The 18,892-nt window shown below is 45.6% G+C and overlaps 7 protein-coding genes and 1 non-coding gene across 8 annotated transcripts; 3 read left to right on the forward strand and 5 right to left on the reverse strand.

Moving 5' to 3' along the window:
* Positions 1 to 646: 646 nt before the first annotated feature.
* On the forward strand, positions 647 to 2,182 carry V1513DRAFT_481376 (uncharacterized protein; the record flags this gene model as incomplete). The annotated part of the gene is made up of 8 exons (XM_066900357.1): positions 647 to 929; positions 1,004 to 1,047; positions 1,149 to 1,170; positions 1,226 to 1,374; positions 1,433 to 1,502; positions 1,552 to 1,667; positions 1,730 to 2,097; positions 2,155 to 2,182. The coding sequence occupies exons 1-8, from the start codon at positions 887 to 889 to the stop codon at positions 2,180 to 2,182; spliced, it is 840 nt and encodes a 279-aa protein (XP_066751035.1). The 5' UTR covers positions 647 to 886.
* A 1,245-nt stretch (positions 2,183 to 3,427) lies between these two features.
* Positions 3,428 to 4,684, reverse strand: V1513DRAFT_259546 (chromatin associated protein KTI12). Its single transcript, XM_066894511.1, has 3 exons — positions 4,409 to 4,684; positions 4,094 to 4,331; positions 3,428 to 4,014 (listed from the first exon to the last, which is right to left on the reverse strand). The coding sequence occupies exons 1-3, from the start codon at positions 4,557 to 4,559 to the stop codon at positions 3,558 to 3,560; spliced, it is 846 nt and encodes a 281-aa protein (XP_066751036.1). The 5' UTR covers positions 4,560 to 4,684; the 3' UTR covers positions 3,428 to 3,557.
* On the reverse strand, positions 4,685 to 5,820 carry V1513DRAFT_259443 (uncharacterized protein). Its single transcript, XM_066894510.1, has 2 exons — positions 5,491 to 5,820; positions 4,685 to 5,436 (listed from the first exon to the last, which is right to left on the reverse strand). The coding sequence occupies exons 1-2, from the start codon at positions 5,684 to 5,686 to the stop codon at positions 4,811 to 4,813; spliced, it is 822 nt and encodes a 273-aa protein (XP_066751037.1). The 5' UTR covers positions 5,687 to 5,820; the 3' UTR covers positions 4,685 to 4,810.
* Positions 5,821 to 6,203: 383 nt separating this feature from the next.
* V1513DRAFT_460736 (Sec63 Brl domain-containing protein) lies at positions 6,204 to 8,991 on the forward strand (the record flags this gene model as incomplete). Its single annotated transcript, XM_066899857.1, has 9 exons — positions 6,204 to 6,674; positions 6,731 to 6,899; positions 6,954 to 7,074; positions 7,124 to 7,424; positions 7,481 to 7,619; positions 7,669 to 7,772; positions 7,822 to 8,148; positions 8,205 to 8,363; positions 8,416 to 8,991. The coding sequence occupies 9 exons, from the start codon at positions 6,204 to 6,206 to the stop codon at positions 8,989 to 8,991; spliced, it is 2,367 nt and encodes a 788-aa protein (XP_066751038.1).
* Positions 8,992 to 10,630: 1,639 nt separating this feature from the next.
* V1513DRAFT_t89 lies at positions 10,631 to 10,721 on the reverse strand. Its single transcript has one exon. It is a non-coding gene; the product is annotated as a tRNA-Lys (tRNA).
* Positions 10,722 to 12,251: 1,530 nt separating this feature from the next.
* On the forward strand, positions 12,252 to 14,464 carry V1513DRAFT_452884 (2-oxoacid dehydrogenases acyltransferase-domain-containing protein). Its single transcript, XM_066899174.1, has 4 exons — positions 12,252 to 12,385; positions 12,462 to 12,535; positions 12,687 to 12,910; positions 13,056 to 14,464. Exons 1-4 carry the CDS (start codon positions 12,324 to 12,326, stop codon positions 14,133 to 14,135), a joined length of 1,440 nt encoding a protein of 479 aa, XP_066751039.1. The 5' UTR covers positions 12,252 to 12,323; the 3' UTR covers positions 14,136 to 14,464.
* Positions 14,310 to 16,492, reverse strand: V1513DRAFT_405664 (uncharacterized protein). Its single transcript, XM_066895614.1, has 3 exons — positions 15,824 to 16,492; positions 15,593 to 15,774; positions 14,310 to 15,532 (listed from the first exon to the last, which is right to left on the reverse strand). Exons 1-3 carry the CDS (start codon positions 16,119 to 16,121, stop codon positions 14,783 to 14,785), a joined length of 1,230 nt encoding a protein of 409 aa, XP_066751040.1. The 5' UTR covers positions 16,122 to 16,492; the 3' UTR covers positions 14,310 to 14,782.
* A 395-nt stretch (positions 16,493 to 16,887) lies between these two features.
* On the reverse strand, positions 16,888 to 18,817 carry V1513DRAFT_405668 (WD40-repeat-containing domain protein). The gene is made up of 2 exons (XM_066895615.1): positions 18,348 to 18,817; positions 16,888 to 18,284 (listed from the first exon to the last, which is right to left on the reverse strand). Exons 1-2 carry the CDS (start codon positions 18,619 to 18,621, stop codon positions 17,014 to 17,016), a joined length of 1,545 nt encoding a protein of 514 aa, XP_066751041.1. The 5' UTR covers positions 18,622 to 18,817; the 3' UTR covers positions 16,888 to 17,013.
* Positions 18,818 to 18,892: the final 75 nt, after the last annotated feature.

Consider the following 18,892-nt stretch of genomic DNA (forward strand, 5'->3'; position numbering starts at 1 on the left):
ATTAAGTGGGTCTCAACGCTATCTCTCGCGATTCTGGCGATCGCCAACCAAAAGACTGTCAGGTAACCCGCATCCGCAAGTGCTGATGTCAAATTGTAATACTTTGCATCGAACCATATTTCCCTGTATCGGTAAGAGAATTCAGACAGTAGCATCTCGAGCCACGGATGAGTTCGCACCCGATCATGCTACAAGGTTCCTCGGCGCCTGATACGGTTTACATTTTCCGATAATCGGAAAAAGCAATCCGATCAGCCTGAGCCATTCATGCTCGTCGTTTCATTGTAGTCATTTGGCAAATATGAAGTTTGCGAAGTGCTAAGAATTATGATAAGATGCAGAAACTGGCACGGCACCGAACGCATATTTCTCATTGCCAGGGTTAGGTAATTCTGGGGCTTCCGAACTGTCCGGTTTTCCACAATGGCGTGACGTCACATCCGCAAAACTTCTCGAAATTCGCCAAATTCCACCAACTGCCAGCCCCGCAAAGCACAGCCACAGCAGTGGCACGTACCATGGCGCACAGCCACTCTATTGCCCGCCAATCAACTGAATGAAGTATGATGAGAGCACGTGCTGTCAGGTGTTCTGCGAGGCTTCATTGAATCCTCCCATCGGAGTACGGAATGCTGCCCGAATGCGGCCTAGCGCCGGTTCTTGTCCGCGCTCGTCGAAACCCTCCTGCCGTGGTAATTCGTTATCACATCGCCGGGACGGACTTAGACTGCTGTGCAATTTTTCTAATCTCACTGTCGGATTCTAGGTAGGCAATTCTAGAAATTGGCGTGAATCCGTGGCAAGACAGTTGGCCGCTTCTTTTAGCACGGTCCATTGGTTAGACGAAGTACTCTTACCCCGCAGGCTATACAACAGTCTCGCAAATATGAGTTCAACCGCGGCTGTATTATCTCCGTTATCTTGCTCGCGTGCGTTTTCTCGGTGATTGTTACAATTCATATATCAAATGTCATAAAATGAGAATCACACTGATTCCTTCTAGCATTTAAACCACAGCGAGATTACAATTACGCGGACGATGCTGAGGTGCGTTAGATTATTTGACGGGCAGTTGATATAGTGTGGGGCAAATGCTTGTTCCAACGACATTTGCTCTGTGGATGCCAGGATGTTAATTCTTGGTCTAGTATATGCGCCTGCGCGACTTGGGTACTATTTTTCCGTTGTCACTGACGGGCCTGGCTAACGATCTATAATTCCGCAGCTTCAAATGAGTATGAAGCGCGTGCACGATGCTATCACGCGGCCCATGAAGCCTATGAGCGAGGTGACGGTGCTGAAGCGAAGCAGTTATCTGACAAGGCCAAACAGCATGCCGCCAATATGGACGGCTACAATGCCCAGGCTGCTACTGTAAGTTTAGCGATTAATATATATTGGACGACTGTTAGCTCATTTAAAACTATCGTAGTTTGTGTTTCGGTCAAACAACGCAGACTCAGATCCAGATGAAATCGATCTTCATGGCCTTTATGTGAAAGGTGCTTCTGCTTATTCATACTCCACTATACTGCTACTGATGACCTTTAGAGGCTGAAGAATATCTCGAAAAACGAATTGTCGCTTGCAAGGCACGCAATGAATCTCATCTGGAGGTCATCGTGGGCAAGGGCAATCACTCCACCGGCGGAGCCGCGAAAATTAAAGTACATCCACAACATAACGTTTCGTGGAGAATGCTAATCCTAAGCTTTTTTATGATATTTAGCCGGCTGTCGAGCGTCTCTGTCAAGAACACGGCTTTCAGTACGCTGTAGACAGCGATAACTCCGGCGTCGTCATCATTAACTTCCAGCAATCTGGCGGATACACTCCGATGGGCCAGATGCCATTTCAGCCCAAACACAACTTCGCGCAGGCCAATTATCACTACCCGAGTCTCGAGCGGCCAAATGCGATATACAAGCCTCTGCGCCAGAACAACGACCTGTACGGCTACCAGAATCAGCCTCAGTTCGGAAACGGCTATGCAAATACAGCCGGCAGTGCTTATCACCAAGCAAATGTGTATCCTGGTCATCCGCAGCAGCAGTTGCAACTTGAGCAGCAGCAACAGCAGAACGATGATTTGGTGAAGTGCCTCAAGCATTGTTGTACGATTATGTGACTTTTTCGTTATCTGCCTGGCCACAGTTGTTGCAGTGTGGCATTGTCTCTGTAGAGACTGTTTTCATAGCAGGTGAGAGTTGGACAAGCTTTGTTATCGGTAGCGCCAGATACAACGTAGTATTCATGGTCTTAGTTGGAGTATTCTTGCGCGAAATATCGAGTTTGTTTAAATCATTATGTTATACTGTGAATTGATATAGTGTGTACATAAGCATATGCTTGATCAAACAATTTGGCCATGTTCTTACAAGCAATGCGTCGCTGCAAGCAAATGGGTCGACTAGTAATCGCTAACCGATCAAGGGACAGCGCCGCGCTGGGGTTGGTGGTGGCAAGTCTACGCCGGTTGTAGATTCTCCTCAGATCCTGTGGACTCCAGTGAAGCAATAGCACTGGTTGAACGAGTGATGCCTCGTGAGGTATGTGAATTTAAGATGGACCTTATCAATTGGAATCAAGACTTGGGTGGTTGTGTCCAGTTTTCTGAACCCAGGGGCGAAAGGCAGCCTCTACTTTTTCACAAAATATACTATCTATGTTATCCTAATCTAAGTCACCAGAACAGCGTAATTCCAGCTTTTATCGCACGCGATCATCGCCTATCATCTCAGTTCCTCTAACCGCGCGTACTGTCAAACAACTCGACCAATGGGCCATCCTGGTTCTACTGTACGGTGCCCAACCCAGCATCGTAGAGAATAGTAGGCTAAACGAGAGCATCCTTGAATTACTCTGATCAGAGCAGGAAGCAGAAAGGCTATGACACCTCTGTTTACATGAGGAACATCTAGATATCGGTCTAATCCTTGTGTGCGCTATCAGTCGTAATTGTAGACATTCGACATGTCTGGTCATGCTTACTGGATTGTATTGTGAGGCTACCATATGCATCATTCGTTGTTTAATTCGTTATTAGAACTCTATCAAACAGTAATATGGAAGACTACAGGGGAAAGCTTAACTAACTCAGAGTTCGGGTTTTTCTGGATAATCTGCTTGTAGATGCGAGATTGGACTGCGCGCCGGTGCGCCTTGTGTCCAAGATTACAGACTAATATGATTTTGCAAAGTAGAACGTTTAAAATGGGATGGCGGACATGCCTAGAGACTGATCGATGGACTCAGCAAATTCCCGGCCCTGTTAATTTGGCCATGTTGGCGATTTAGCAATTAGGACTCATTGTAGTCGAATAAAAGCGTGCACATGGCCACATAGCATCCCGTTCGGTCCAAAAGGCTGTCAGAGCCTGCTACGAGACATCAGGACGTAATGAGCGAATGCCATGTCGAAGGCCAGATTCCGCGTGAACGCACTCCACTTTCGCTTCTAACCAAGATCATTATAAACTTTTACTTCCCAATCCCAATGCAATATATACACTATTTTGCCCCCTCATACAGCGGTACGACGCGGTGTCCCAACCTTATCATGCCGTCCCAAAATTACGATTTAGGTACTCTGCAAAGGCGCCTTTTATTCTCCCACAATCAATCTGTCTCACCTTACTGAGCGCAACAAAATTCCTTCGTAACCGCTGGATCCGTGCGGTCGCGACATTGTCGATCGGCAGTCGTACCGTGCCATCATCGGAAACAACGACAGTCTGACCTGCGCCGCCTTCTTGCTGTCGTCCAAGAATATGTTTGACGACGTCTTGCGTTTGCTTGTCTAGCTCGTATATGTAGTCAATTGAAACCGCTGGTTTGAGAACTGTTGCAAAGTTGGGTGGCTTAGCCTTGGCGTGGATGATAGAGTCGAAGAGAGGTGGGAAAATGCCTTCGTTTGGAGTGATTATAGGGTCCGAGTAAGGAAGCGTGTAGAGAGGTGAGTCCCATCTATTCATGCCGTTCGGTTCTTCGTATCGAAAGACCAATGCGTCGAATCTGCTGATCTCAGTATTACATTCACAAAATGAGACAGCGTGAAATCCGAAAATCAAAAAATCAAAACAAAGATACATACAAATCTTCGTCCCAAGAATTCTTTTGGACAGCTTCATTCCACGCCCGACAAATATTTGACGGCGTACCAACGTGAACAACAGCAAATGTCGTTTGCTCCGCCTTCGCCTCGCAAAATATTTGGTACCGAAATCCTTTTATGTAATTTAATCCGTCCACGACAACAATATCTTCTTGTGAAATATATCTCTTAATAGCCGACATAACGCTCGCCCGTGCGAGTTTCTCCTGCTTCGCGTCTTCGAGTTATTTAGCATTATCACGTCGATCAAGAGACAGCATAACCTGGCAAAAAATTAAGTAAAATGGAATGTACCTCTGTAAACACTTTTATCAATTTCCAGCATTTCGTCGGAGATAAGATGGACTTTGCGATCTGGTGCTTTTGCGTTGAACGCGGCGACTATTTCATTCGCGCGGGTCGTCTTGCCAGAGCAAGGGTAGCCGGTTATTAAAATTATGGGCATTTCTGTATGTGTCAAAGAAGACTCAATAATAACGGTTGGGTTAATGTCGGCCTAGTCGATGTGCGTGCGAAGTGATAAATGCAAGATATGTGACGGTTCGATTACAATCGTCATTTTTAATATAAAATTGGTTGGGACTTCGGCCACTCACCCACAAAAATAGTATGCTACACTATTCTTGAGCGTCGTCGTGCAATGCATATAGCGGATTTGTACTTGAAAGGAAGCACACTACATAGTCTACTAATTATTTATCTGCCACCATCAAGACGGCCAATTTTCTTCGACACTTCAGGTGTCGATATCATGCTCTGATTACTCTCAATAACTTCAACCCACTTCTTCAGTTCGACAGCCAACTCTCTCATCGTCCTTGAAAAAGGTGACAAACTTATATCTTCCTCATTTGCGTCCAAAGTACTCATTTCTCGCAAATCCTTTGGCGCGAACAATAACCGCATTTTCGTAATATGCCGACGCGTAGTACCAGAAACTTTCCCTCGGTATTCCTGCATCAGCACATCGGAGAGATAAACGACATCTCCAACACACGGCGTCCACTTCCCCGTCGACCCTGTCCAACAACAAATTGAGTCTATATCCCACACAGAGATCGGCAAAGGCTTAACAGCGCCATGCGTGTCCACAATCAGCGACCTATACGATACCGATGAATCCACAATGGTGATCCAATTGAAATGGCCGGATTTTGTGAGGATCGGTTGCGAGACACACATAATGACTGCTAAGAAGGAGAAATACTGTGGGCCGAATGCTTTGAGGTAGTCGCTAGTTGGAATGCATGAGATGTATGAGATTCGGCGCGTAGAAGGAGGGCGTCGAGCTGCTGGTCTGGATATTTCATGAGACGTTTCATCTATGTGCATATTAGCTACAGAATACTATATTTTGGCGAGAGAAAGAAATGTACCGCAAGTTGCCGGACATGATTCGTCGACTTCGTCAGTAAAATGACCCGCTCCGCTCCCTACATTGGTAAATACTGCCACATCATCGCGAACAGCTGGAAGAGCCGGAAGTGCTGAAGCTCGTGGCGCGCCGATTAGAACAACGATTCTTTTATTTGCATCAGACACGGTAGCGGCTATTTGTCCAGAATCACTCATCAAGCATCTGAGCACAAGTAAAATACTGTCTGCAATTTATAAGCTCTGATATTGAGATCGTGGGGGTACAGGCCATCTGTAGCTGAATGCTGCAATGAATATAAATGCAGCCACACGCTGCGAAATGCTTTATAGTTCGATTTCTACGGCCCGCACCGACCACTACATTTTAAGAACAAAATGTTATTTTACATTACCACTATCATTATAGGCTCCAAACAAATTCTTATTCAAACATTGCAAGTCTTTATGCCAGCCGTCAGGTCAGATGATAGCCTTCTGGTTAGATCACAAAGTTTATTGGGATATGGCGCAGACGCGACACAATCACAATGGTTACCGCTCTCTGTGTTTGTTGACATCTCACGCGTTTTCAATTCTTGCCCAACAGCTTCGTTTGCAGTCCGCGCAAACTTGTCTCCGTTCTGCCCTTATTCTTTCCCACTACCAGTTGAATCGTCGCAACGAAGACCAGATGACCTCGTTCACTCCAATAAACAGGTCGCAAAGCCACACGATGACACGATCAGCCACTTTAGCACCACAACCAATTTTAACAACCGTCCTACCCGACCGTTACCGATCGATCTTCAAATTCTCTGCGTTTAACGACATGCAATCAATATGCTTCTCGACTCTATATAAAAATGACATTAACACGGTCATATCATCGCCCACGGGTTCAGGGAAGACAGTTCTCTTCGAGCTCGCGATGCTGAGGACGCTTGTCTCTGAAGGTCTCGGCAACTTCAAAATCATTTACATCGCGCCAACCAAGTCGTTGTGCTACGAAAGGTATCAGGATTGGGGTGCGAGACTAGCTGTGCTTGGTATGAAGTGTGGCTTCTTGACTGGCGATACGTCTGCTGAAGAGGTCGCTACCGTAAAGCAGGCTGATGTCATTATCACGACACCGGAGAAATGGGATTCAACGACTCGACGATGGACAGACTATGATCTGTTAATGACCTTGGTCAAGCTTGTGTTGGTATGATTTGATTACTCTACGCCGTTGTATCTGTTTATTGTTAATCGGATCTGCAGATTGATGAAGTTCATATTCTGAAAGATCTTCGCGGCGCGACGTTGGAAGTCGTGGTGTCAAGAATGAAGTACATCGCTCCTCATGCACGATTTATCGCATTATCCGCTACAATACCCAACGCTGAGGACATTGCAGAATGGCTTGGTCAGAAGTGGAACTCCCGTTCAGGTAAGTTATTGCTGAATATCCCACAGCTACATGGCAGAGCTCAGCATAAATTAGTGCCGGCCCAACTATATGCGTTTGGGGAGGAATTTAGGCCTGTTCAGCTTGACATTCATGTTTATGGGTATCCTGCTCGAACAGCGAATACGTTTCAGCTGGATAAGCTTTATGACGGCAAGTATGCTTAGCACTTCCCCGCTCTGCTAGTGTGGTACTGATGGTGAAAGACTTCCGGATATCTTAGATGCGCACTTTGCGCAAAAGCCGATCATCATATTTTGTCCGACCCGCAAAAGCACAGTCTCAACTGCTAAAATCCTTGCCAAGACATGGATGAAGTCACGCGAAGCCATCTTGGCATGTCGAATGGATCCCGGCAGACACTTTCAAGACTTCGAGCTCGACGAACTTTCGAAATCGGGTGTGGCGTATCACCATGCGGGGTTGTCATTGCCAGATAGGGTTACGGTTGAGAGAATGTTTCTTGGACGAAAGATTCTGATTATTTGCTGCACATCGACATTATCTGTTGGGGCATGTAATATAATCCTACTAAGTTGATGTGTGGTATTAACGCTTACTAGATTAATCTTCCCGCGCATCTAGTTGTTATTAGAGGTACATCGGCCTGGATCGATGGACAGGTGCAGGAATATACCGAATTTGATATGCATCAAATGATGGGTCGCGCTGGAAGGCCTCAGTTCGATACATCCGGGGTTGGTAAGAGTAACAATACTTATACTTGCCAATTTTATACTGAGGTTTACAGCTGTTATTATGACTACGCGCGATAAGCAGTCTAAGTACGAGCAGATTCTCTGTGGGCAGGAAGTCGTCGAAAGTTGCCTTCATAGTCATCTAGTAGAACATCTGGTAGGAATTCTAATTCCATACTGGTACGCGAAATAATGCTAAGTTTTAGAACGCTGAGGTTTGTCTTAAAACGATCAACGATATCGAATCAGCAAAAGGATGGCTTCGATCTACGTTCCTATATGTCCGAATGAAGAAGAATCCGTCTCACTACAATATTGGCATAACCGGTCCTTCGAAGACTATCGAGGATAGTTTAGACCAATTATGCACGGAAAATATTGCGCGCTTACAAATCTCCAAAATTGTTGAGACATCGGACAGGAATGAATTAGTGTCTACAATTTATGGCAGGTCTATGGCATTATTCTATATCCAATTTCAAACAATGCTGAATTTTATGAATGCCGGTGCAGGAATGAGTATGTCGGATATCGTGAGTGCTGTGCATGTATTGTTTGAGTCACAGTCATGTGTGTTAACGGACCGTAGTTAACGGTGCTGGGGAAATCAAGTGAATTCAAGAACTTCAGATTCAAACAGGGTGAAAAAAAGTTCTATAAAGAGATCAATGCGGCTGTTGGCATCCGGTATCCGCTGAAATCTGCCGACATCAAGGATTTCGAGGCCAAAGTCAGCTTAATCATTCAGGTATTTTATTTCATTATACTCTTGTTGGGATATGAATATTAATATGGAGCAGTTTACTTTGGGCCGTTTGGAATTTCCTGTGTATGATGGCTCTGGGAAACATGTGACCCAGTTTCATGCTGATAAAGCCATCGTATGGCAACATGTTCAACGACTTATTCGCTGCATTATCGACTGCAAGATTGAGTCAATTGACGGGGTATCTGTGCGTAATGCTCTAGAACTTGCACGGTCTCTACAAGCGGAAATATGGGACAATAGCGCAAACATTCTTCTCCAGATTGACGGAATCGGTCCAGCGACTCTGCGCAAGTTTCTCAACAGGAATATTCAGACATTCGCAGATCTGGCCAGCATGGACATTCTCAGTATTGAAAGCGTGCTGTCTTTGAATAAAGGTCGTGGTATGAAATATTTACAAGATGTGGAGAAAATCCCGAGATTTTCAGTGACACTGAAGACACTGGGAGAGACGCGAGATACGTCGTCCGTTAAGATTGCGGTCCAAGTCGCTGTGAAGATGCTGAATAAGACTGTGGTAAAGATGTATAATCGCAAACTACTGACTGTCGGCTTTTTGCTTGAATTATCCAACGGCGAGTTGGTTGAATTTCGACGGGCTATGTGAGTTCGCGCCATTATTTTATTTTATTTTTCGGATACTAAGTGCATGCACTATAGTCTGCATCAAATGAAAAATGGCAATGTTTTTGTTGTGGGCGTACAGATCAGCAGCCTTCCGACGACAGCCCTGAAATGCCGATGCACAGTTTCGTGTGAAGAATTGGTCGGGACACAAACTGTCCAGGAGCTCCAGCTTACGCTGCGACCTGAGAGTATTCGAATGCTGCAGTCTTTGTCTCAGCGGAAAATCACTGAGTTTCAGAAACAAACTAAATTATCGCAAGCAAGCGATCCCGGCAAATCGCTGCCCATAGGTGACGGGGATATAAAGCCTGTGCCTCAGATATCTGTTCCTTTTAACGATCAATTGAATTTCTCGAGTGACAGCTTGTTGGATGATGAAGATTTTGAACGACTCGACGTGCAATTGCGAACGTTCGTGGTATATCAAATTACTGTGGATACACTGAGTTATTGACAACAATATTTTAGAATAACACATTCATATCCAACTGTTTTGGACCCCGGTAATGATATTACATTGGATAGTGACGACGAAAGGGAACTTAACGAACCTATTATTACGAAACATGGCACAGCACCTGCTCAATCGATAAAGCAGCAAAGTACCGCGAGCAAAAGACACGCTAATGAACCATTAATGAAAGAGAATTATGGTTCTACCACGAAACTCCAGAAATTTACCGGGCTGTGCAACGAATCAATATTGTCTAAAGACTGGAATTTACGGTTCACTGATATTGATGATAGTCGTCCAAATCAAGAACAGTTATTAATAAAACCCGAGCATTTAGCGACCGTGAAAGGTGACCAGGAGTAGGATCTGTTTTGCTATCTTATTTGCTGATTTCTACTGCAGAATGTTTCTCCCCAACGGAAACGAAATTTATGATTCAAAACAAAATTAGTACCGGTGTTCCATTTTCGCTGTATCTTCACCGAATCTACTAACATTTGTAAAGGAATAGATGACTCCGAGAACGACGCCATAGACGCTGAACAGACAACTGACTATGAATCGTCTCATATATCTGTTAACATTGATGATTTATTTCAATTGATGGCGGACGTGAAGCATCGGAGGCAGAAGAATAATGCCACGACAGTTTCTCAAGACGAAACGGAATTCGAAAGAATACAATTTAGCTTTGCTCGAGATTCTTCATATTCCGAAGCAGATGGAGGAGCAAGAAATGGATCCAAATTTGAAAGTAGGAGCGAATTCTGCGCACAGATTCGAGAGCATATCAAATGCGAAAATTTGGACCGAAAGGCTAGCTCTCCTCCCGGGATTGAAGAATATGTTGATTATATCGAAGAAGGAACACATGAGATTGCGGAGTCGATAGTAGTTGAGCCAGGTAGTGGATTCGCAAATATTGCTGATTTCCTGCGTGACTTTGTCGATATCGTAAACTAGTCTTTCCAATGTTGGTTGCTCGGCACATTACTCGCCATACAGGCGGAAGCTACGGTGATAAATCTACACGCAGATCTAACTGCAAATTAGCTATTGAAAGAATATGGCCATGATGCGCGAAGGAAAATAATATTTGCCTTTTCCGCCTTCCAAGTTTGCAGCCGGTATTGTTTGATCTGTCTGAATATGAAACCAAAAAAATCACCCCACGGGGGTCTCGAACCCCCAACCTTGAGATAACTAACGATAGATATCTTAAGAGTCTCACGCTCTGCCAATTGAGCTAGCAGGGTTAACCGAAGAAAATAAGCGGTACAAGCACCCTTGGGCCAAATGTTGCGTGGATGTCAGCACGTTGTATATTTCAGAACCAACAAATATCATCATCAGTAAATTGCCAATGAACGTCTTAAGTAACGGGACATTGAAGGAAATAGACGGAGATGACTCCAACAGTATGATAGATTAGAGATTAAAGACGCGATTTAGATTCTGTCCGCGCGGGCTAAAAGAGGCGACATCGACTATTCATTGATATTGCCATGATCCAACTCAGGGAGTCGCGTCAGTGACATCTTTGTTGAATATATATCTGAGTTTTGAAACAAACGTTTGGAGTTCTGGTGGTCCAACGAAAGTTTGGGCGATGTGGCCCAATGAAGAGGTCCCCAATGGCGAGAGGTAATTATATGGTCCCTAATTAAATACTTACCGATCTCGATTCGGTCTTGCGCTAAGGCAAAGGAATGCGACATGAGTAGTCGTTATATAAAGTGGGAGAGAGGATGTGGGGTATGCGAAACAAGAGATAAGCATATTTGATATATCTCCACGACTTGCTAGTAATACATTCCAAACGTTGGGTCCTCAACAGCCTTGAGCATACTTCCTTCCAATGTTGCGTGCGTAACGCGTCAAGGGCGCGAACGGGACACAACGCGCGTTAAATTACATTCGCATCCTAAATTTTGGTTTCACTGTTCGACAAGCGGTATTCAGTTTGATTATCGAGGCAAATGTTACCTGTTGACTGGCATTGCTGCAAAAGCTTTTCACATACTAGGCCACGTCAACCGATCCCCAAACGAATATTTTTACAATATTTTTACGTGATCCAAAATATTGAGAAGAGTAGGCAATTCAAAATTACACGATATGAAATATATAGGCACAGCATATTAGCGGCTCTTAATTAAAACGTAATTCTGTTGTCTTTTTTTGGGATTGGTTGGGGGTTGTTGTTCTGAAAAATACGTGGCTCGTGCGTAGGTCTACGCACCCGGTCCTTTGCGCTCGGCAAGACGCGGTTAGAGGCGGCTAATAAGTGGGATCATCGTTATTGGCTCCCCCCAACTTATGACCACCATTACCCAAAATATGGGTATCCATTCTGTATCTATACTATTGGTATAGATTGATTAGATTGATTTAGGCAAAGCGTCCTATTTAGATAATCTTCCGTTTGGATTTCGCGGGATCAAGTTATTGCACATGGTGCCGAGACACGTAGCTTCTTCTCCCGCGAACGTAGACGAAACGAAGGTGAAAGGCGTGAACAGCATATTATACTAAGGTTCCTGACGGATAATTGATGGTCATTGGTCCTGCCTCTAATTCGCTTCCATATCAAGTCACCTGTCGATCGCAATAGTGAAGGACCTATGCTACAACGGGATAAGTTCGTGAGGGTCAAATATGGCTCTCCATGTTCTATGGGTTAGGGTATCTGAGAGTTGGATGGCCAAGGAAAAGCGCCGGCGACGGAGCGGCAAGCAGCCTTAGCGGTGGGCCACATCTTCACTGGGCCTCGCTCTTCCGCGATTTTGTCGTCGCTCTGCTTTCTATCCACTCGTCTCCGTATCGGTCAACGTCTTCCCTCTTATTTCCTTACAGCAATGTCCGCCACAATAGTCGGCCGTCTGGCATCGGCAACCGCTGTTCGCCGTGCTGCCAATGCGTATGTTAGTTCAATTGTTACCGCGGTAACAATTGATTGTGCTCTCATCGAACATCAATTCTGACTTGGTTTCCAGCTGCGTGCGCTCTTCCTCCCCTTTGCACCAGAGGCTGGTCCTCCCCAATCTAGTTCGGCTCTATGCTTCAAAATGTGAGAGATTTTTTGCTACATTCCAACGCTATTTTTTTGGTGGTGAACGCAATTGGCGTGGACGTTGCTGGTTACGTCGTACTGCCTTCCAATTGATTTTGGGGGCGGCCCAATCAATTTAGTTCAAGCATTTTCTGACTATGTCTTCTAGCATACCCCCCACACTCTATCATCGACATGCCTGCGCTATCGCCAACCATGACGCAGGGAAACGTTGGTAAGTGGGCAAAGGCAGTCGGTGATGCTCTAGCTCCTGGTGAGATTCTCGTCGAGATCGAAACCGACAAGGCACAAATGGACTTTGAGTTCCAGGACGACGGTTACCTAGCAAAGATCTTGCTTGAGGATGGTACTAAAGATGTTCCTGTTGGCAAGGTATGTTTGCAAATATTATGTTGCATTTAGCTGTGGGGATGGGAATTTGTTGTCAGTTGTGGCATTACAATCTGCGTGATGCCTTTGTCTGACAGATGCAGCTATTCCAATTGCATTCGAGGTGGATTGCTAACTTGTATGGTAGCCCATCGGAATTTATGTTCCCAATGAGGAAGACGTTGGTTCTTTCGCCGACTACACTCTTGACGAGGCGATCACGGAGCATGGGGGCAAGCCTGCTTCTGCACCTGAACCTGAACCTGCTGCCGCCCCGGCTGCTGCAGCGCCCTCTCCTACACCAAAAGCTGCTCCTGCTGCGGAACCGGCGGACGAGCCTGAGGCACCCACTGTTGCCCGTATCCTCGCGTCGCCAATTGCCAAGACTATTGCTCTCGAGAAGGGCATTCCGCTGAAGGACATCAAAGGATCTGGCCCCGGCGGCCGTATCATCAAGGCTGATGTCGAGGCGTATAAACCCCCCGCCAGTAAGGCTGCTCCCACCGCCGCTCCTGCGGCCCCAGCTTGGGCCACTTTCGAAGACATCCCGATCTCGTCGATGCGCAAGACCATTGCGAGCCGACTCACCTCCTCTGTGCAGACTTCGCCGCACTACTTTGTGTCGTCGACTGTTACTGTCTCCAAGCTTCTTAAGCTTCGCGAGGCTCTTAACTCCACCGCGGACGGACGATACCGATTGTCGGTCAACGACTTCTTGGTCAAAGCAATGGCGCTGGCGTCTCTGCAGGTCCCTATCGCGAACTCGGCGTGGCTCGAGGCTGAAGGTGTTATCCGACAGTACTCCGTTGTCGATGTTTCGGTCGCGGTTTCTACCCCTACCGGTTTGATTACTCCGATTGTCAAGAATGCCCATGCTAAGGGATTGGCCGCGATCTCCAAGGAAGTCAAGGATCTTGGCAAGCGTGCTCGGGATGGCAAGCTCAAGCCGGAGGAGTACAGTGGTGGCACTGTCACCATCTCCAACATGGGCATGAACACCGCTGTTACATCTTTCACTTCCATCATCAACCCCCCGCAGAGCACTATCTTGGCAGTCGGTACTACGGAGCGCAAGGCCGTCGAGGACGTCGACGGTGGTATTAAGTTTGAAGATGTCATCACCGTCACCGGATCGTTCGATCACCGTGTTGTTGACGGCGCTGTCGGTGGCGAGTGGATCAAGGCATTCAAGCGGATCGTCGAGAACCCGCTGGAGCTCTTGTTGTAGACTCTGGATCGTTTCGGCTTCTATATTTCTTGTTTGATACACCCTCTTTGTAATTTCACAACATATTTACAATGTCAGAATATTTTGGGACGGCAAAGTTAATAAAGAGTAGGAGAGTACGAGAAGTTGAGCCAGGAACGCTTCGTTGACGGACGGATATTAAATATTTTTGTTGTAAAAGTTATTTTTTGATGTTCGTTCACGAGCTAGAAATAAGAAGAATGATATAGATGACCTCTTAATAACGCCTTGCTGTAACTAGCGAGAGCTTTCAATGCTTATCCATACGTAACCACATCTTCTTACATACGATAGATAATGATGAAATGGAAGACAATATGAAATCAAATATATAAATCGCCGACAGGCGCTATTGTCACAGATAAACTATATCAAAAATACGGAGCCATAAAACAATTAACAAGAACAAATCCCAAATATGCTACAACCATAGCAGTACATATTCATACATCACGTCAACAGCTTAACTCGCTCTCAACACAAAACACCACATTCAAAAGCCAACCGAAAAAATAACACCAGTAGCCCAAACAACACAAATTTATGCAGTACTGCAAAGCTTTTCTCTATTCCTTTTTTTTTCCGTCAATTACGACACCAAGCTCCAGAAATTACAAGACACAAATTTACAAGACACCACCAGGGGTTCCAGTAACGATCGAGCCCTGCTCATGTTTCATGCCTTGTATTGGCCTGAGCATAAAGACGGGTTGTTTGCCTGCGTCCTGCAGTTCCTTCAAAACGGTCAACGGTTTCTCATCTAACCCTAACAGCCTCTCTTGATCACCGAAGCAGACTAGTAACGCGTATTGCCGCCAGTCATCGTTAATCTTATGTCCCTTCAGGACAGCAGGGAGAACTTTGTAGCATGGATCATCTTGCTTCAGTTTAAACGGCTTGAACGCCTCGGAAAGTGTGAGGGACGACGGGAAAGCTGAGGAGATGGGAAGTGTAGAAAATGATTGGTGTTGTGACGGTGGCGCCATAACCGATGGACTATTTATCATATTGCGATGAAGTGGTGCGCCGACAGATGGTACTGTTGATGTTGGAGCAGACGACGATATGGCTGTTGCAGTATTGCTAGAGGACGATGACGGTATTAAAGTATGTTCTAGCCAGTCAGGGGTGTGTGTTGGAGATGCATTGGACTTTGATGTGTTCATTTTCTTTGTAGATATTTTACGTGAAAGACCTGGATGTGGTGATGAGGATGATGAGTGCGTCAATAAGCTATTCGAAGACGATAAACCAGAGATAGGTTGCGAAGATGGGATAAACATTGAGTGTCGAGACGAAAGATGTGTTGATGGAGGACCGGTTGATGATTGATGACTAGAGTGATTTTGGGGAGCATAGTCAGGCGTTGGAAGAGGCTGCCATGGTATTAGAGAGCTCTATCATAAATAATAAGTTCATATTCATAAACCGCATACCTTTGACTCCTTAACCATCTTAAATATCGGTAAAAGATCTTCTCGCAGCCGTGAATAATTTTCCATCAGTCGCTTGATTTCTTGTTCAGCATGCATGATTCTCCGATCCCTAATCTCCAGGCTTTTCATCAACCGCTGAACATCAACCGTCTCATGATCTGCGACTTCTTGCTCGCTCAGCGCTACAATTCAATATTAGTAATAGTCAAGAATGAAAAGCAAAGCACTTGCATAACGGTATAAACTGTCCAGATTCGATAGGAATATCCTGAGCGATCTTTATATTGTACACCGCCCTTAAGATCTGCAATCGATGGCCAATCGAAGACACACCCAAATCCTTCAAAAAGTCGTGGTCCAAGTGGATCAGCACCTCTCCAGTAATATCATTCTCGACAAAGGAGTCATGATACTGCCACAGGCCGATCTGCTCCAGCCAGTTACCGACTTCCTGAACATCCCAACCTACTATATATGGCAGTGACTGCAATTCTAGAGATTGCGCACCAGACGACTGATCAGAGGACATGGCGCGAGAGAAGCGAACTTGAAGACTCTGTCTCTGTGACTTCAATGCAGCCGCGCTTGTACAAAAATGGATATCCTTGCGATAGACAGATAGATATTTGGAGCGTATGATAGCAGGAAATATGGAGAAAAACCCACTAGGATATTTTGCATGTGTTGTCTGGAGTGATGTCTCCGACCATGTGAACACCAAACAAACTCAAACACGGCGGATTATGCCGTGGCTGACTTATATCCAAAAAAAAATGGGACAGGGATTGTTGCCGAGTAATCAATAGCTGGTGTGCCAGTAATCTGAATGCCCAGAAGAGTTGTTACCTGAAATGGGGGGTTAGTACAAAAAAAGTGTGGGCAACGTACGCGCCGGCTAGCTGCGGAGATTGTAAAATCGTGATGGGTTCTATTTACTATTTCTAGAAACTCTTGGTAATGGATGTTCATGGGGGTCAGTCAGACCATTCCTTGTTAGGATTAGCGTAAAGTGAACCTTCATCGCCTTTTCATCAGACAACTGGTAATCGTTTCCCTCTAGTCCCGAAGAGGAATGGTCGACTTGCTCCTCATTATTGACCAGAAATTACGTATGGAGTTTAAGAAATTTAAGCCCACTGGAATCTTTAACTGGCGCAGTCTAATCCTTGCTATGTCGGGTTTCGACGCACACAAGACCCAAGGGATGTGGGTAATGGGAGGTACAATCAACCATTTCGCTAATTAGTCGCTTCTGTAGTTTTGCGATTGATGTTTAGAGACTACAAAAGTATTAATAACAAGGATGCATACTTTTATTACTCCATGACATATGTACGACATTCACAAAAGGACAGGCAATTTCAAAACCGAAAGTAACGAAAATCATGAACATTTTCTACGCTTTAAAACTTTATCGAGAATTACACGCTTATGCTTTTCCACACACTTATACCCTCACCGCCGGTACTCAGGAGCATCCCCGGAATTTGACGATGCCAGTGCACTTCCTTCACATCTTTCTGCCAATGAACGAACAACAACTGCGGTGGGATATCATCAAGCTCTCCCGACGCATCGTCACGTCTCTGGGCAGCAATTTCTTCGTCGTCAGCTTCAACGGAAAGATCCCACAACATGACTGTGTTGTCTTCGGAGGAGACAGCGACAATGGACTCCTCAGTTGGGTGGAACTCAATTGATGTAATGGGTGACTTGTTAAAGCTGAATGACGCCGCAGGGAGAGGTGACTCATCATTCCCGTTGGCTTTAAATGTTCGCAGATCCCAGATACTCCACGAACCATCGTCATGCCCACTAGCAAGCAAGTATGACACGTTCTTACTCCATGACATGACATTAACATCGCTAGTGGATGCTCTGACCGACAACGCTGGCTTGTGTTTCTTGCTTCGAATATCCCAGACTCGTATAAATCCATCGCTACCACCGCTAGCGAAGACAGACTTTTCCGATTGACTCCACTGCAGCTCCTCCACGCTTGCTCCGCCGTCGTGACCAATAAATGGGATCTTATCCGTCGTCCAAGAGCTAGTACCTCTTGTCGTCAGATGAATTCTACCGGTGACGTCACCAGTAAGTAGCTGTCCCGTAGTAACATGAGGGGACCAGTCCAGCGCATAGCCTTCAACTCCTCCATGCGCTCGAATAGTGTGCACCGGTCTGTTCATCGCCTTTGTAATCGTAGTTCCGGGAGTGTCGAAAGCCGTGAAATGTGGTGTAATATCCCAAATATAAACATCGCCGGACTCGGACATAGAGGCAGTAAGATATTCATTTGTATTAGCCGCGTGTGGGGATACCCGAATTCTGTTGGTCGTGTCTGTCGTAGGCAGCGACCGTGACTCCAAGATCGGCTCCGAATCGTGTTCGTCATTATCAGATTCTTGTTCAGAGTCATCGTCAATTTCTAGTGTCTTACTGAGGTCGCTGAGTTTGATAACAGTAATTTCGTTGTCCTTCTTTCGTTTGGACTGTGTACCAGTAACGAAGTACGTGGACTTCGGATATCCGCGACGTTCGTTACCAAGATTGTCAGGAAGAACGTCAAATGAAAGACAGGGCCAATTGAGATTTATCCGATGAAGCATATCATAGACTGTTGGATCGGGTTCCAATACCTCGTCAGCACCTAATGGAGCTGATCGATGTGGCAGATATAGTCGTGGCGTATCTGTTCGCAATGTCATTAATAAATATGCCATCAACTAAACCAGACATTTGCGCAGTCACATACCTTTTTTTGGCTTGCTCTTCTTTTCTGAGTTCTCATACCCCTCAGTAGCTTCTTCTTCCTGGTCTTCATCGTCGTCGTTTAGCTCAATAATTTCGTCCTCTTCCTCCTCAATCTCGTCTTCGCTCTCAAAGTCATCTCCATATGGATCTTCAAATTCTCCCATGGCCTCATCTTGATGTTCTGCGACTTGCACCGGCGTTGCACGCTGTCCATTTTTGAGAGCCTCAGCAGGAGACGCAAGCGTCTCGCCTTCGTCTGCGTGCCGTTTCGGCATTGTTATTTGTCCGCTAGTGCGCAGGCTCTAAATTCCAGTGCTTGTTGTATAATTGCCACAATATAACTATGATTCGTTACGATCCTACAGCTCGTTCACGTAATCTGGACTCAATACCTATTGAAAGGTCGAAATGGAGGGCAGTCAGATGTCCCGATTAGCCGTTAACAAAAATTTGGCGTGTAAACTCAACTCCCAACGGGGTCGCTGCAAAAAAAAAAAAGGCCGGGTAAACACGAAGTAATAGTACAGAACGACTTAACAGAACGCC

The sequence above is a fragment of the Lipomyces chichibuensis genome (assembly GCF_038497645.1).
Source record: "Lipomyces chichibuensis strain CBS 12929 unplaced genomic scaffold V1513scaffold_52, whole genome shotgun sequence".
In the NCBI taxonomy this organism is placed as follows: domain Eukaryota; kingdom Fungi; phylum Ascomycota; class Lipomycetes; order Lipomycetales; family Lipomycetaceae; genus Lipomyces; species Lipomyces chichibuensis.

Excerpts from the sequence above, each read along its gene's own strand:
- V1513DRAFT_259546 (XM_066894511.1), bottom strand. The coding sequence starts at position 4,559 with ATGCCCATAATTTTAATAACCGGCTACCCTTGCTCTGGCAAGACGACC. Across the intron at positions 4,332-4,408 it reads TGATAAAAGTGTTTACAGAG|ACGCGAAGCAGGAGAAACTC; the intron begins GTACATTCCATT and ends AATAACTCGAAG. Across the intron at positions 4,015-4,093 it reads AATTCTTGGGACGAAGATTT|ATTCGACGCATTGGTCTTTC; the intron begins GTATGTATCTTT and ends TGAGATCAGCAG.
- V1513DRAFT_259443 (XM_066894510.1), bottom strand. The coding sequence starts at position 5,686 with ATGAGTGATTCTGGACAAATAGCCGCTACCGTGTCTGATGCAAATAAA. Across the intron at positions 5,437-5,490 it reads ATCATGTCCGGCAACTTGCG|ATGAAACGTCTCATGAAATA; the intron begins GTACATTTCTTT and ends ATATGCACATAG.
- V1513DRAFT_452884 (XM_066899174.1), top strand. The coding sequence starts at position 12,324 with ATGTCCGCCACAATAGTCGGCCGTCTGGCATCGGCAACCGCTGTTCGC. Across the intron at positions 12,536-12,686 it reads TCGGCTCTATGCTTCAAAAT|CATACCCCCCACACTCTATC; the intron begins GTGAGAGATTTT and ends TATGTCTTCTAG. Across the intron at positions 12,911-13,055 it reads AAGATGTTCCTGTTGGCAAG|CCCATCGGAATTTATGTTCC; the intron begins GTATGTTTGCAA and ends CTTGTATGGTAG.
- V1513DRAFT_405664 (XM_066895614.1), bottom strand. The coding sequence starts at position 16,121 with ATGTCCTCTGATCAGTCGTCTGGTGCGCAATCTCTAGAATTGCAGTCA. Across the intron at positions 15,775-15,823 it reads TGGACAGTTTATACCGTTAT|CGCTGAGCGAGCAAGAAGTC; the intron begins GCAAGTGCTTTG and ends ATTGAATTGTAG. Across the intron at positions 15,533-15,592 it reads AGATGGTTAAGGAGTCAAAG|CCTCTTCCAACGCCTGACTA; the intron begins GTATGCGGTTTA and ends ATACCATGGCAG.
- V1513DRAFT_405668 (XM_066895615.1), bottom strand. The coding sequence starts at position 18,621 with ATGCCGAAACGGCACGCAGACGAAGGCGAGACGCTTGCGTCTCCTGCT. Across the intron at positions 18,285-18,347 it reads GAAGAGCAAGCCAAAAAAAG|ATACGCCACGACTATATCTG; the intron begins GTATGTGACTGC and ends CATTGCGAACAG.